At 38.2% G+C, this 17,819-nt stretch overlaps 1 protein-coding gene across 4 annotated transcripts in view; it reads right to left on the reverse strand.

Annotated features, from left to right (window-relative positions):
* The window catches only part of PBX1 (PBX homeobox 1), a 293,843-nt gene extending 278,565 nt beyond the window's left edge, over positions 1 to 15,278 (reverse strand). For 2 of the 4 annotated variants that reach the window (XM_007989715.3, XM_073011832.1), the window contains exons 1-2: positions 14,332 to 15,271; positions 11,056 to 11,129 (exon numbers count right to left, since the gene is read on the reverse strand). In XM_007989715.3, the coding sequence (XP_007987906.1) occupies positions 11,056 to 11,129; positions 14,332 to 14,522 (265 nt within the window). In that variant the 5' untranslated portion in view covers positions 14,523 to 15,271. Of the gene's footprint in view, positions 1 to 11,055; positions 11,130 to 14,331 lie in introns of all 4 variants that reach the window. The other 2 variants (XM_007989707.3, XM_007989711.3) reach the window with 2 other exon arrangements.
* Between the last annotated feature and the right edge of the window lie 2,541 nt (positions 15,279 to 17,819).

A 17,819-nucleotide genomic window follows, 5' to 3' on the forward strand; every position in this document is an offset into this window, starting at 1 on the left:
TGTCTTGCCTCCTAAGAATCTAAGCTTTGGCAGGCATCATGTTGGGGCTCACGACCCATGGAATATGGAGTCACATTAGGGGCTCTCTAGAGGCACCCATTCCATGCATGTGGAAACCTGAGACCAAGAGGTTAAATGGCATTCTCAAAATAATATACTACCACAGAGGTAGTCAGTGTGAGGCCGCAGAACTGATACAGGGTCCAGCAAACTCCTGTCATACCATAGAGTGCTCTGTACTTGTTCCATTGCATTACAGCTGAAGAAAACAAGAAACTGCTTCGGCCCACTCAGTCTATTCTAGGGAACACTTCAGATTTTGTTAAGGAGGAAGAAAGAACCTAAAATGAAGAGCTATGGAAAGAAAGAAGCAAAAAAACACAGAGAAGGAGGTGGGGGAACCACCCCATCCCGGCTTCCAGCAGTGACCTCAATAGGGTACAGTGGACGTTCTCTTCCAGAAAAAGATGTCTCAGATATGCTTTATTCTGGAACACGGCTATCCATCAGGAAACAATTTCAATTGCTACAGAACTACCAGCTCAAGTTTGAGTGGGGAACAACCATGTATCTTCCTCATAATGTAAAAGCTATAGCAAAAAAGGAACAAAACAGGGACTTATGCCAGACCAACTATTCTACGGCTGGGCTGTCCAATATGGTAGATACTACTCATGTGTAGCTATTAGCACTTGAAGTATGGCAAGTCAAAATCAAGATATGCTATAAATGCTGGATGCGGTGGCTCACGCCTGTAATCCCAACACTTTGGGAAGCCAAGGTGGGTGGATCACCTGAGGTCAGGAGTTCAAGATCAGCCTGGCCAACAAGGTGAAACCCCATCTCTACTAAAAATTAGTGGGGTGTGGTGGCAGGTGCCTGTAATCTCAGCTACTTGGGAGGCTGAGGCAGGAGAATCCCTTGAATCCAGGAGGCAGAGGTTGCAGTGAGCCAAGATCATGCCACTGCACTCCAGCCTGGATGACAGAGAGAGACTCTGTCTTAAAAAAAAAAAAAAAAGATATGCTGTAAATGTAAAATACACAATGGATTTCAAAGCTTCAGCATAGACACACAAAAAAAGAATGTAAAATATCTCATTAATTTTTATGTTGATTACATATTGAAATATTTTCAATATATTTAAGTTAAATAAGATGTATTATTAAAATTCATTTACTTGTTTCTTTTTACTTTTTTTAAATGGGGCTACTAAAAACTTTAAATCATTAAATTTAACATTACCATTTCAAGGCTTTAGCACAAAAAAAAAAAGAGTGCAAAACATCTCAATAGTTTTTATATTGATGACATGTCGAAAGATTTTTAGATATATTTGGGTTAAATAAGAAGTATTAAAATTTATTTCACCTGCTTCTTACTTTTTAAAAATGAAGCTACTAGAAAATTTAAATCATTAAATTTAAAATTACAGGTGTTCACTAAAAAGCACTGTTCTATGAGATTCTCTCCGCAGAACTCTAGAAGTGGGGGAGGACGATGTGAAAGTGTGGAGATGCCTTTTGCTGCGTTTTGCCCAAGACTTTTATTTCTCTCACACTGACAACCATTTAACATAAAAGCTGGGTCAGGAAGCATGTTAGTGAGCCTCTAAAACTCCCGGACAGAGGTAGTAGAAAACTCAACCTGAACAGACAAGGCCAAACTGATGAGAGAGGTGGTCAACACTCTGTCATGTGGTTTCAGAAAAATAACAGCAGTGGCCATTAGTTGAGCACACTCATTGAACTATGTGCTTTATATTATTGCCTTTTTCAGCCCACCAAACCGACATCATACGTATTATTATCTTCACCACAGAAATGAGAACATTGAAGCTCTGTTAAACCCAGTAACTCACTAATGTTACACAAGCTAGAATGGTTTCACTCAAAGTCCATGCTCCCTCTTTCACACTAGATTACTATTCAGAAAATTCTCCAATCTTTTTCAAAAGTGTCTTCCCCTCCAGGAACCTGACCTCTGAAATTCCAGCATTGGAGAATCATTCCTTTGACTTACTTTTTTTCCTCTTTAAAATGCAAATAGTTCTAACAGAGATTTCACATAAATCCTGATCATGCATACTTCAAGTCAGATAAATTTATCAAAAACTTTTTTTTCTTAGAGTATTGACCAAACATGACCATAAACACAGCAGAATCCTAAACACAGAGAGGAGACATCATTGAATGGAGAAAGAGGTTGAAAGAATGAAAAGCTGAGAGTGCTGAAGACAAAACTTAGTGCCATTTACACTATGACTTAAGAATACACCCCGCTGGACGTGGTAGCTCAGGCCAGGTGCAGTGCCTCATGCCTGTAATTCCAGCACTTTGGGAGACCAAGGCCGGTGGATCACTTGAGGTCAGGAGTTCAAGACCAGCCTGGCCAACATGGTGAAACCCGGTCTCTACTAAAAATACAAAAATCAGCGGGGTGTGGTAACCCATGCCTGTAATCCCAGCTACTCAGGAGGCTGAGGCAGGAGAATCGCTTGAACCCGGGAAGCAGAGATTGTGGTGAGCCAAGATCGCACCAAAAAAAAAAAATATATATATATATATATATAATGTACAGATTTTTGTATATAAAATATACCTCAATAAAGTTGTTTTTAAAAAAAAGTACCTACTACAGCCACTCTGTAAAACAGTTTAGCAGTTTCTTAAAATCTAAACATAGAGTTATCACATAAGCCAGCAATTCCACTCCTTATCCAGAGAAATGAAAACATATATTAATACATAAAAACCTGTAAGCACATGTTCATAGCAGTATTATTCATAATAGTCAAAAATGGAAACAACCTAAGTGACCATCAACTGAATAATGAATAAGCAAAATGTGGTATATCCATACAGTGGAATAGTATTTGGCCATAAAGAAAAATGAAGTACTGATATATGCTACAGTATGGATGACCCTCCAAGGCATGCTAAACAGAAGAAATGAGTCAAAAAAACATCAAATATTTTATGATTCGATTTATGTGAAATGTCCAGAATAGGCAAAAACCATGAAGACAGAAAGTAAGTTAGTGGTTACCAGGAGCAAGGTGAAGGGGGAAATATGGACTGGTTGGTAAAAAGTACTGGGTTTTTTTTGCGGGGAGGCGCTGATAAAAATGTTCTAAAATTAGATTGTGATAATGGGTTCACAACTTTGTAAATATAGTAAAATCCACCTGTCTGTCATTCAAATGGGTGAATTTCATGGTGTTAGAAATATATTTCAAGAAAACTATAAAAAATAGTAAAAAATAAATCTACTATGAATCAAGGTTGTCCTTATGACAAAGATAACATTTTTCCTAAACAAGGAACGTATTAGAAAGGCAAGAGGTCAGGTTGCCCTCCATCAAAAAGTAGGTGAAGGATATGAACAGACACTTCTCAAAAGAAGACATTTAGGCGGCCAACAAACATATATGAAAAAAAGCTCATCATCACTGGTCATTAGAGAAATGCAAATCAAAACCACAACGAGATACCATCTCACGCCAGTTAGAATGGCAATCATTAGAAAGTCAGGAAACAACAGATGCTGGAGATGATGTGGAGTAATAGGAATTCTTTTACACTGTTGGTGACAGTGTAACTTATTCAACCATTGTGGAAGAAAGTGTGGCACTTCCTCAAGGATCTAGAACCAGAAATACCATCTGACCCAGCAATCCCATTACTGTGTGTGTACACAAAGGATTATAACTATAAAGACACATGCACACATGTTTATTGCAGCACTATTCACAATAGCAAAGACTTGGAACCAACCCAAATGTCTGTCAATGATAGACAGGATAAAGAAAATGTGGCACATATACACCATGGAATACTATGGAGCCATAAAAAGGATGAGTTCACTTTCTTTGCAGGGACATGAATGAAGCTGGAAACCATCATTCTCGGCAAACTAACATAGGAACAGAAAATCAAACACTGCATGTTCTCATTCATCAATGGGAGTTGGACAATGAGAGCACATGGACACAGGGAGGGGAACATCACACACCAGGGCCTGTCAGGGGATGGGGGCACGAAGGGAGGGAGAGCATTAGGAGAAATACCTAATGTAGATGACGGGTTGATGGGTATAGCAAACCACCATGGCATGCGTATACCTATGTAACAAACCTGCACGTTCCGCACATGTATTCCAGAACTTAAAGTATAATTTAAAAAAAAAAAAAAAGAAAGAAAGAAAATGGTCAAGTTGCCCTAAACTCACTTTGTGCTACTTTTCCTGCTTTGGAACTTCACAAGTTGAATGGATAGGCTTATGTGTCTTCAGAGAGAAGATGTTTTTAACTATGATTACACAATGCCTCCAGTTGCTGACGCTAAGAAAACGCCATCCCTAACAGGCAATTCTAGCTTTTCAAGTGGTTGTTGTCCAGTTTGTAGTTTAAAAACTTTTTCTCTGTTCTTACCCATTCTCTTTTCCCAACCTCTTCTTCCAATCTAGTCCCAGACTTTTGGCCAGATATAGCCAATTCTCACTTTAAGAGAACAGCAAGGGAAGCAGGGCCAGGCATGGTGGCTTACAGCTGTAAACCCAGCACTGGGAGGCCAAAGCAGGCAGATCACTCAAGACCAGGAGTTTGAGACCAGCCTGGCCAACATGGCGAAACCCTATCTCTAGTAAAACACAAAATTTAGCTGGTGAATGCCTGTAATCCCAGCTACTCAGGAGGATGACGCAGGAGAATTGCTTGAACCCAGGGGCAGAGGTTTCAGTGGGCTGAGATCACGCCACTGCACTCCAATCTGGGAGAGAGAGTGAGACTCTGACTAAAAAAAAAAAAAAAAAAAAAAATTGCAAGGAAAAAAAGAAAGCAAATCTTAAATTCAGCAATTTTTGTCTCTTTTCAGCATAAAATCAGAGTCTTGGAATTGGCTGTGTCTTTAGGGACCATCTGGTATAAGCCTCTCTATTTCATATAAGAAAACAAGTCCAGAAATAATAACAGCTAGCAGCTATTGACTGTTTACTCTATGCCAGGCATTGTGATTTACATGTATCACCTTATTTAACCTCACAGTGACCCGCTAAGATAAGTACCATTACGATCTGCATTTTATAAGGAAAATGAGGCACAGAGAGGTTTTCTCACTTGAATAAGGTCACACAGTTAAGAAGTAAAAGATCTAGGATACAAACTCAGAGAGTCTGGCTTTAAAGATGAGGTCCTTAACCACTACTATTATAGTTTATCATAAACTTATTTAAGCAACTTTTCTAAGGTCTTATAACTACTTAGTAGAAGGTCCAGAACAAGCACGGAGTGTGACGTACACCCACCCCGATACCTACGTAATGACAAAAGTTTCAGTAGAAGATGAAGTTGAAACTACAACCTAAATCAAAAAGGATGAATTTTTCACCCATTGCAATCTTGATTTCCACCAATAATTGAGAGATTGAAAGAGAGATGTCAGAGGTAAGAAGACCTTCGGGTAAGACACTATTGACCTTATTCTGCTATCACGGCGGTAGGTGGTATAATCTTATGACAGTCTATTCTTGCACCTTTTTTTCCTCTCTGGGGATCACTCGCCTAAAGTTCTGAGAAGTGACATCTCTGAGATGCAGATGGGGCAAAAACACAACCAGAGAATTTTCCTCATGAGTGACAATCGATTACCCCATTACTTAATTAAAGACCAGTAGATGTACATTTTTTTAGCCTGAAAGAGTTAAATGCAGTGATATCCTGTGAAATAAAATATGAATCCTGAGATAATTTATTATAGAAAATACAGCACCTTAATTATTTACATAATCCAGGGAACTCAAAGCACTTCACGAACAACTCATGAATTCTCTACTTATTTTATTTATCAATTATTGCATTCCTTACATCCTACCACACCATTGCAGGTAAAGGGCAATGGAACCAAAATTATTATATTCCTCAAAATCAGGTTAATATGCAATGAAAATGAATGGGTGCTTCTTAGGGTCATATGAGAATGAGTAAGAGCTGTCTGGAGCTGGACTTAGGACACTGTCTCTATCATGTGGTGCTTTGGTAAACTTTTATTTTTAAAGGAAAAGCAATAAAAGGTATATTTAGATTCACTTCACCCAGTTCAAACATAACACTATCCATCTAAAAGAGATTTGAAACCAAATTGAAGAATAAGCTTTCCTAAGATATGCCTATGACACAAAATAAGTCAGGGTCATGCTTTACAAATGAAAATATCTTCCAATTTAAATTATGTACAACATCTAGGTTTTGGTTTATTTGCTTGTTTGGGGGTATTTTTATAATTTTGCCAACAACCACAACAAAAAGTTCATGGATGTCAACAGAATGGAGAGGCAAAACCATGTGAGCAGGCCTGGCACCAGCAGTGAACTAAACACGCAGGCAGGTAATGCCCCCTTCTCAGCAAACAGTGCAGCCTACTGTATAGAACCCACCCACACCCGGCCCAGCCCAACGCCCCACAGCTCCTAGTTCACAAGGTTCTATGTTTCCCCGCTTATAAATCCCCTTCCAGATTCTTCAGTGTAACCTAAATCTCTCTCATGTCCAATCCTCACAGACACTCCTATTGTTAGAAAATATGACAGCAAATTTCCCAAAATCTCATTCTGGCAGCTTTGACCAAACAGCTCTTTGCACTTCTCAAAAGCCAGAATTGTTCTAATTCTAGTAGTAGACTAAAAATGGAATACACAAAAGTGACTAAAAAGAAAGGACATTTCTCATCACAAGTTCTTCTTATATTATGTCTGTCAGAGTTATATTGTTGTAGGTCTGTAGCTTACATCCACATTATAATAAATAAATAACACAGGGTCTAACCACATTACTTTTGCCTTAACACACTGTACCTGAAAGATAGCATCAGGTAAAACTGACTTGTAAGTTCCTTTCATTTAATCCCCTTTTCTTTCCTCAGCATCTTTACCACAAGGGAGAAAAAAAAAAAAATTAACCAAATTCTTGAATTTTCTCATCAGCAAGAAAAGTTTTTGCATTTGCTGGCTATCAATGAGCTTCTATGAAAATGACTCCTACCATTCCAATCCCAAAAGGAATCTGATCAGAGGCTGCTCTAAATGATTTAAAGTTATTTTACTCCTATTTTGCTCAAGGCCTAATACCATCAGAATTCTCTTCCTGCAATCTATAGCTTCCTTCCATTACCCACCGCCCCTCCACCTATATATGCAAACATACACACACACATATACATAGACACACAAATTATTCTCTAATGCTTTAAAGGGGAGAGGGGAGGAGGAGAAGTCCCATAATGTAATTGATATATTAAAAAGAAGTGGCAGGCGAGAATAGTAAGGGAGGGTGTCAAAAGTGAAATACAGTAGTAGAATTTAAAAAACACACACGCTACAGTTTTGTGATGGGGGTGTTAATTGAACACAGAGAGAAAAGGAAAGAGAGAGAACAAAAGGGCGTTAAGGAGCAAAAAATAAATTTTTTTAACCTCCTCCAAAGATTTGATTTGCATTAACTTCGATGCAGACAATGCACAGAGGACAATTGGCTGAAAAGTGCCATATATAGCTATTATGTTCTAAAATTAAAAACTATTCGCAACAATTGCAGCTATTCATTGCTATCTATAAATATTCTCCTTAGTAAATGGCGTTCAATATTTTTTGTGTTTTTCTAATTTTTAAACTTGCGTGATTTTGACACAGAAGTAAAAAACAGGAAACGTTTAAAAATATATTCAAGGCTTTTTAAAGAAATGTAATATGTTTGACTTTTTCTCCTTTTCTTCTATCCCAACAACCCCATTACCACCACATATACACATATGCAAAACTTAGCCTATTAGTAATAAGCCAGAAGACAAGGAATGGATCTTAAAAATCCCTAAGAAAATGTTACAGTAAATGATCCAAAACTCTAATTGTCTCTGTATTCCTAGAATGAGTGAGCAGATAAAAGTCACATGTGAAATATACATTGCTATGGGTCTTGACAGGGTTTTTTAGCTGCTCTTTGAGATTCGCCACCCGAGCATTTTGCTGGCACATCTTCTTAGCATTTATTTTTTTTAAAGTGAAAAGGTATTAAAATAAAAACTACCCACATTCTGAAGCAAGAAGACACATGGGTTCTTTTTGTTTTGTTTTGTTTATTAAATATTCCCATAGTAATTTCTGACTTAAACACCCATCAATCAATTGTAATTCAGACGGCACTGCCTACTTGGAGGTGTTACGTGCATGTGTGTATGTATTTTTAAAGTTCCAAAAGGTTGGTAATACATCTTAGCCAGTTTTCATATTTACAAGTATAAAATCATTAACAAATGCAAAAAAGTAAAAATAACAAATCAATTATCAAGTTCCTCTCAAGAGTTCTGCCTAGGTGAGCCAAATGTATGAACTTTGTGTTAGAATATGAACAAACAAAGCCCACCCTAAATCAAGTAACCTCTATTATTATTACAAGCATTATAATGCTTGAGATGGAAACTCAAAAATACTCATTTAATGCAAAGAGGCTTGAAAGTACCAATAGAAAAAGTCCCCAAACAATAAAGGAATGTATGTGAACTGATCACTCAAGCGATCTTTTCACCAGCTCTGTATCAAAAAGAGGGGAAAAAAAAAAGGTTCCTGCAACTTTACAGACACTTTTTTCCTCCGACACATCAACTGCATGGAAGATATGCTGGCAAAAAGATTCAAGGTTCCAGGGTCCTCAGTAGCCAAGTAATCGTGCTTTAGAATCAAAGGGTTCTTTTCAGCACACCTGAAAGGTTAAAGGTTGACTCCTACCTTTAACACAACACTCAACATTCCAGGAGAGGTTTTTGCCTTCCCTTCAATCCTTCCAACACACAAGTTGAAGACTAAGAGGGAGGTAAGCCTTTTTTTTTCCCCTACTTTCACCCAGGGGTGCCCTCTTAATCCAAAACGTGTGTGTGTGTGTGTGTGTGTGTGTGTGTGTCTGTCCCTTAACACAGGGGGCAATGATTCTTATCACTTTCAATTACATTATTTGATAAACTATTTTTTTAATGTATTATTCTAGAGACAACACAAAAAAACCTTAATTTAGATTTAAGTCTCTAAACATTAAATGTATTGACACAAAATTCAAAAAACAAAACTTTTAGAATGTTACTTTGACCAGTATGACTACTTTACTTCCTATCACTCTACTTGAGCCAATATGAACAAGGAGCGAACTCTTTAACCCACACCTGAACCGGATCTCTATTCACATCCACCCACTTTGATCTACTGCCTCAGTAGGTTTTAATTAGGAAACTAGAATTAAGCACTTTGGCCACAATGTACACTTAAGTGCCCTGACAGGCTTCCTTTCAATCAAAATCTGATAGACTCTCTTTAGTCCATATTATCACATATGCTTTTATATTTTGATTCTACATTTCATGAAACAAGATCAGCAGGAACTCATACTCGATTAGAAACAAATCTCAACAAACCAAATATTCAAAGTAAATAAGCATCAGAGATCAAAGAAGAAAAAAGAGAGAAGATAAAATATATATATATATATACACACACACACACACGCACACACACACACACTTAGGTTTCCTACTCTGGGCTAATAGGAAAAAAAAAACTAAAAAGTGTGACAAACTGGAAAAAAGCTCTCTTGATATTTGAAAGCACAGTCCATAAATCTTTTAAAAGGTATCTCACAGCTAAAATAATGCAATTAACAGGTTTGCAATAAGGTTAAGCTTTGGCAAGGCAACCTGGAAGACTTAGAGGTCTGAACACTACTTCTCAGGTGCTTTGTCTAGAATGTTATGCACAACACAAATAAGATTCAACAAAGGAGCTGCGTACTAATTTTACACGCATTTCAAGACCCAAGTAATTACATATTCCATCAACAGTCACATCTTGAAACTATTTTTTTAAAAGGAAAACACAGAGAGCTCTCAAAAAGAAAGCCACCCTGTGTGCCCTCTCCCCCCACCCCTTTTTTATGTGTAACTATCAATGTATATCAACCAAGCATGCAATCATATTTATTGTCACTTTCATTCATGTCATGCCCTTGCTTATATGGTTTAGATATGAATTATTGACTGTTACACTCCTTGTTGTAAAAAATAAATAAATAAATAGGATGTCAGGTACTTTGCACTGCTCTAAAGCGAGCGGGTAAGTCAGAGCCCAGCAGAAGCTCCCGATTTATATAACCACCCCTTGTCCCTCATCTTTATTCCCTGGTTTCAGATTGCCTTCTCAAATCTTTCTTCTTACAAGGGAGAGCTTTACCCACTTTGGAAAATTAAGGATTAAAATAAACAAACAAGGGGATGTTGCTAAATGTCCTTCCCAGAGCATCTGTTGTTTAAGAACACCTCTGATTGATGACTGCTATTTTTTAATTGTTGCTTTAAAATTTAAATGCCCTCCTGGGATGTGTTATAAGTGTGTTAGTCCATGATACGAGGTCTAGAAAGTAGAAAAACAACAGAGTGAATGATCTCATGGCGTTATACTCTCCCAAAGCCAACGATTCTCCCTGCAATAAAATCACAGGCCACTCAAATACCGATAACCTAATGTTGTATAGCGCATTCCACAAAGGTATTTGACAACACTCTCTGTTGAGAACCTCTAGTCTGCTGCTTTGTGTAATTACAAGAAAAAAAGGAAAGGAAACTTCAGTTTAGCACCCCCATACCCAACTCCAAAAAAATTAGGGTTTTAAAAATGGGCCAAAATATATTCCTTAAAAAAATGAACTTTTACTTTCATATTTTTGCCCCAAAGATACATCAGTCTATAAATTTCCTTTCAGAATCTACATTTTAGCCCCAATCTCAAAAAGGCTGGAAATAGAGTTATGGAAAATTAGCCAATAGTGTTTGATAATAACTGTCAAAGAAACTTGGTGCTTTCTTTTAAGGAAAGCAGGGCTAGGACTTCCTATTCGAATATGAGGTCAACCTTGATAGTACTTGTATTCTGAAATTTTAATATTTAAATGATAGATTTGTGACTGCTGGTTAAGTGATTTAATTGGCCAAAGAAAATGCTAAAATGTTGGAATCTCATTCCTACCTGTTTTTTCTTTGATTTCACACAACACATTAAACAAGGCAGGCTTCATTCTGTGGCAGTTTAAAGCATGTTTTCTGCAAGAAAGAAACAACATGATAGCTTAGGTGGACTCTCAAGATCAAACTGCCGATAATGCACAGGGTGAAAACATTTGAACATTTAGACAAAATTATATACCAAGCATAACTCTGTGGCATGCTTCAATTGTTTTCATGACTTAATATACAGAGTCCCGCCATAGAAAAAGAAATAATGTTAATTAGCAGGGAGAGAGTAGGGATTTAACTACAGAACAGAACTAACCTAAATTAGGCCCATTTAGGGAAAGGGTTTTTTTTTTTTTAAGTAGTTTAATCAAAGTGTAATTCTTAAACCCACAATTCTTCCCAGGACAATGAATACAGCAAAGCCAAAGGCGTAGGTTAACAGTTTTGTAAAATCCATGCAACGACCACAGCCTAGGAACTGTCTGCCTCTCGGTCTGTGTGTTTTCAAATTTAATTCATCCATGTGTTCGAATTCATTCCGCAGATGCCCCTGTATTCTCATAAACACAAGATGCTTGAAAGGTCTTCTGAGTAGAACTGTCAATTTATAACATTTCAGTCCCCAAGTTAAAGAGTATGGAAATGCATTGCCAGGGGGCAAACATACCCATATGGGGAATAAATTCATTTCTCTGTGTTCACATTATGCCTCTTGTGCACACACTGCTTATTTGCAGGTGTTGAAATTCAATTATTTACAATTAGGACCTTGCACCCATTGGGGGAAAAATAAATGCAATTTTGTCTTTTAGATTAGTGATTTACCTGGTGTGTGTGTGTGTGTGTGTGTGTGTGTGTGTGTGTGTATTCCGAATGCACTTGAGGAACAAAACAATACCTTTCCTTCTATTTTATTATGGAATCACTTAGCAGAATGATACTGTTTTGGAAACAAAATACTGATCATATCAGCTATTAGTTAAGGGAATTCTGTCTACTAACTAAAATTAACGTGTAAAGATAAATGGAAAGTTCTGGCACTCAAAACACATGCAATTCTTTTTTAATCCCTTTGAAAGTTAAAAAATAGACACACATCCTCATGAAGAACAGAGATCAGAAACATACTCTGTGTAGTGTACAGCAGGGGAGTAATAAACTCAAAATTCAGGACTAGCAAAAAGAACACATTTATTATATCTAAAATATTAATGGTTTACTTTTGTAAATAATAAATATACATTATAAAGGTGTGACTAGAAAAAGGAAAAAAGGACATACTATCTACTGTTTATCCAAAAAGAAAGCTTAGCTTTGATTTAAGTTCTCATGTGGGGTGGGAAAAAAAAAGATGGAAAATAAAGTATTAAAGACCTTTCCTGGGTCTTTTAAAATAGTTTTAATTAATTCTATTCTTATACACAGGACCAAATGCAGACAAAAATTCTCACACAGCTTTATAAAAATATCGCATTTCCACAGCACACAAACGGAGCTAGCTATAGAGGAAGAACTGAAAATTTCCCCATCCCAAAATTGTATCTGATCTCTCTCTGCATCTAGGCCATTGAAAGGGGGAAGTCGCCAAGCCCTATTTGTCCTCAGTTTCACAAAAAAAGAGAGACTGAACATCAAAAAAGTAGTGAGTAGCTATTCTTACTAGCCCCTTCCACTTCACAAACTTGTTTTTAAGCCAGTTTATCGGTATGTCTGAGAGTATTTTTCTAGAACAATATAATAGAGAAATTATGTCCCAATTCAAAAGAGAATTGCCAGTGGGAAATCTTCCTCTTACCACACCTATTAGCTTTTCTTCACATAATAAAATTTAAAGAGAGCATCAATTAATTTTTTAAATTTCCCCTATTTAAACAAAACTTAGAATGCTTTGAGTCTTTCAACATTTCCAAGTTTTCAAACACCCATAAACCTTAGTACTTTTGAGTTTACATGTTGCATGTGCTTGCAGCTAAAATTGAATATAATACATAACATCCATGTTTTTAACTGCTTCCTCTCATTTTCTCAACTCAGATTCTTATTTCACTTAGACAAAAATACACATAATGATGTCTTCTCCATATAACCAAGTCATCTGAAGTACAGGAGTTGTGTATATTTTTTTACAGGGTTTTCAAAGAAAAAAAAAACGCTACTTCAGAGATATAACAAAGCTGGGTTATTGTATAGACATACGTGGTCATTAGATTTTTAAAATTCTTGCTTTTGAGTTCGGCCTTGGGCAAGCTGTTAGCGGGTTGTCACTTAGTCTATGTTTTACTTTGAAAGAGAATTTACTGTAAAATCCTGGAGGAGAGAACTATATACCTGGCAGTGGATTAACTTGAGAAGCTACATAGTTTATTATGTTTCCTAAATGAGACCTTCATGTCCTATAGTATTGAAATACATAAAATTCATACATGCTTTCATTTCTAAGTGGTCCTGAAAGAAGCATGGGGGAAAAGAGCATGCTTGATTTTTGTCCCCCCACCCCTTTTTAAAGGACCATACATAGCTGTCTGTGTCACGGAAGGTTAGTAAACCGGCTCAAATTAGGAGACAATAAAGTTAAACTAAAAATCCGAGTCTCTTAAAACTAACAAATATACCTAAAAACAAAATTATCTTTTCATCAACTTTTTAAAAAAACAAAATTCAGTGAATGCAAAATATATTCTGGATAGCTGACAACTACTGACAAAGAAATACCCTGCTTTTTTGTTGTTTTGTATTTTGGGTAGGGGGGAAAGAAAGGAGAAAATATCAAAATTAATTTAGGACGGGAGAGTCAAGAAAGAAAATCAAACTCGCTGATTTAGGTAATGAGTCAACTAAATTTGCAAATAAAGTGTTCTTGGGACATTTTATTTTGTAATGTTACAGAGTCCCCCTCAACAAGAAGGCATGGAATGTTGTTCAAAACTTGACAATTCTGCTTTCTCTGATACTTTTTCAAAGCAGTAAAAAGTGCCGAGGGCCGCTTTTGGATCAGTTGGCAGCATTTTCGGCGTGCCTGTGTGTCTGTGTGGATATAAATGAATACCCCTATATTCACACACACACACACAATATGTACACAGCCACATCTCGGCATGGGCGATTACACTTTCGATAACAACGCTCCTTCAAATTTTACTCCTCCGCCATGTAGTTGCTTGTCAAAATGAGAAAAGAAATAACATTTTTTTAAAAAGCGCTGTGGTGATTCAGTTCCCATTGTTTCCCCCTGCGAGAGGGAGAAAAACAAAAAAACCCCAAGAAAGGAAAAGAAAAGCCTCCATCTCACCTGGCCTGCGCCTCATCCAAACTCTGGTCTGTGATGGTCATAATTTGCTGTAAAATGTCTCCAATGTCCTGCTTCCTCCCGCCCTCCCCCTCGGTCCCTCCGGCCCCATCCTGCAAGTGCTGGGACAGGCCGGGGTGTCCGGCCATCCCGACCCCAGCATGGGAATGCATCAGCCTGGGCTGCTCGTCCATCTCCAAAGGCTACGGCAGCCCCCGGCTCTTCCTCTTCTGCTCCTCGGCTCGGCTCCTGGGAAGCACCAAGGCTTTTTATCCTTCAAGCTTGTCTTCAAATCCTTTTCAGGATAAACAGGGAAGGGGGAAAAAAGAAGACCAAAAGAAAAAAAAAAAAAATCCCTTTGCCTCTTTAGAGGATGGTGGGAGGATGGGGAGGGGGAGGGGGAGGGGGCGTGAAGGGGTTGCGGGGTGAGGGTGGGGATAAGGGCTGGTGGGGAAGGGTGTTGACTCCAAAAAGCAAGAAAAATAAACCACCTTCCCACTTGGCGAAAAGAAATCAGAGCTGGCTTTGGGTTTTTCAGTCCGGTCTCCTTTGCAAGGCAGAAATGGGCTCCCGGCGCTTAAATCTGTGGCTTAATCCTTTTGCAAATATGCATTGATCGGGAGAAAGGAGAGGAAGGCAGGGGGATTGCAATGCAAACTTTCCCCCCCCACCCCCCGCTGCCCCCCACCCCCACTCCGGGCCAGAGTGATCTCAAAGGGGGTGGGCTGTTGCAAAAGCCAGATCTCCCCCAGCCGCGGCGGCAGGCAAAGCACAGGCTCTCTCCTCCTCCGTGTCTCTGCAAACTCCAGCAACCCCGTCAGCCTCCTGCTTTTGTTTAGCTCAGGCTCAGGACTCCAGAAACATATACAGAAAAACCACAGCCTGAGAGGAGGAGGAGGAGGAGGAGGAGGAGGAGAAGGAGGAGGAGGAGGACGAGAAGGAGGAGAGGGGAGGGGGTAAAGGGAAGGGGAGGGGGCGGGGAAGCCGGGAGGCTGGAGAGAGAAGGAGGGAGGAGGGTGCCTGGAGCTCCTCCCCCCTTCCCCGATTGGCCACCAGATAAAAGACCGGCCCCTCCTCCCCTACTTTCCTCACTGCGCCTCCTCTCCAGCCTCCTTCAGCTCCTCCTCGCCCGGCGCCCTGTCAATCAGAGTTCAGAGGTGGGCCGGGAAGGAGGCCGAGCTAATACCAAGTCTCCAGTCCTTAAAGGTGCAATGATACTGTAGTTCCAGCTCAGTTTCTACTTTTCCTGCTCGCCTTACTTAGGTTGCGTCCTTGAGGAAAATGTGTCTCCACTTAAATGCAAACATAAAATTAACACGAAAGAACACAGACGTGTGCGTCCTCCCGCCCACCCCTGCTTTTCTTTTGCTGTGGCATTGTCATTTGAAACTTGATTCTTTTAAATGCTTAGACCTCATGGAAACTGCTGAGAGAAAAAGTTTGTCAGCACAACGTAGTTATGAAACATAATCGAGCTGTTAATATAATGAATAATGATCTCTAATAAGTGGCAGATGTAATAATAGATAAATTTAAAAAGAAAACAATTCTAGCACAGCAAAGTTGAAAAGAATACCAAACTCTTGTCATTTTTGCTACATGAAAACTAAATTATGGACTATGAAACTGAATAATGCTGAAGAAAAAGAAAGATTAATAAATAAGTTCACCAAATGAAACTAATTCAACATTTCTCTCTCTTCCCCCTGGGGGAAATTAGTTATTTGGCTTAAATACCTAATAAAGAACTGCATTATCACAGTCTGGTTCTAGTTTTTAATATAGTCTAATAAGCATTATTAACTGAGAGAAGAAGTGAACTGACATTTATTGAATGCCTACTATGCACCAAGTAATTTACATGAGTTATTTTATTTAATCCCCAAGACATCTTTGTGAGTTATGGATTATCATTTCCATTTTACAGAGAGGGAACTCAGAAAGGTTAAATAATTTGTCCAAGGTCCACAGTTATTAAGTGTCAAAGCTGGAATTTAAACCCGAGTGTGACTCCCTCCAAAGGCCTAGTATTTCCACTGCACAACCTGCTTCAGTCTAACAAATGTGTGAATAGTGTTAAAAATTAGTTATGTACTTATTGCCTGTCCAGTTTGAAAGGAAACTTGAGGTGCTTAAAAGGGTACATATTCTAACAAGATGACTCAAATTGAAAATGGGTAGGAAAAAATAAAAAATAAAATGGAATCAGGAAAAAAGCCAATAAAAGTCCTAACTAAAGTCCAGTATCATAGCTCCAGACGGACACAAATTTGCTTCCAATCTTTTCGTTAGGCAAAGTGAGAGGGGAAAAAATCTGACTTTGTGCACAGTCACAATGAATAGAAGATAAAATACCAGGCCAATTACTTAGGAAAAGTCCAGAATATTTTGTAATATAAAATATTCTGTTGTGTAGCCAGCCCTCTTCCTGGATGGCAGTATAGCAAAGGAAATGCAAAGTGCAGTGTAACCAATCTGCAAAATGGAAAGCGGCCTTGCCAGGTGCTTTGAGAGCTTCAAATAAAATGTTATTCTTTTCATCAATCATTATGCAAAACAAGTTTGGCAAGATGAGGAGCACTAATGCAAGTATTTCAAAGCAGTTTTTAGCAAGCTATTTGGCACTTATTGGTATGAGGGCGTGCAATAGAGAGTATTAATTGTAATTATGATGTTATATTACTTAATAACAATTGTTTTAATCGCATACATATCCTGACTTGTAAACTTTTTTTTAAATTAACGCTAATCAAAAGTTGAGCACAAAGCTATATACTCAAATCACATATCAATCACAGTGATTGAGAGTTAACATATCCCTTACAGAGATGAAGTTACCGCATCTTAAAGCATGAAAAGAAGTCAACCTAGAGTCTATAAGAAATCAGTTTGTGAGCAATTAATTCTAATTGCAAACCTAATAAAATCTTTCTAGGCAAATTACTGGAAAAGGTGCCATCAATGCCAGAAGATCGTTGTCATCTAGGAACATTTAAGTAGGGAAATAAGATGTGTATACACAATAATACTAAAATTAGGTAATATTTATCGACTCCATACTATAATTATTATATTGAAGGTGTTTTGTTAATTTAATCATTGCAACAGTCTTACCCTAATACCTATGCTTTTAACCATTGCTTTAGAGTGTTGCCCAGATACATTTCAATAGATAATAAATGCTGTAGAAGTGATAACAAGCCCTAGACATCCTATAAGAGATGAGAGAAGGGAGTAACCAGTTCGAGTGAATAGAAGGCTTTGCAGTAGATCTAAAGGATGAACTGGATCTGGAGGGCTAGGTTAATGAACTTGACAGAAGTACAGGCTATCTCTTCAGAGTCACTCTGTGACCCAGGCTGGAGTGCAGTGGCGTGATCTCGGCTCGCTGCAACCTTAACCTTTCGGGTTCAAGTGATTCTCCTGCCTCAGCCTCCCAGGTAGCTGGGACTACAGGTACCCACCACCAGGCCCGGCAATTTTTTTTTTTT

Source organism: Chlorocebus sabaeus, chromosome 25 (assembly GCF_047675955.1).
Source record: "Chlorocebus sabaeus isolate Y175 chromosome 25, mChlSab1.0.hap1, whole genome shotgun sequence".
Classification (NCBI taxonomy): domain Eukaryota; kingdom Metazoa; phylum Chordata; class Mammalia; order Primates; family Cercopithecidae; genus Chlorocebus; species Chlorocebus sabaeus.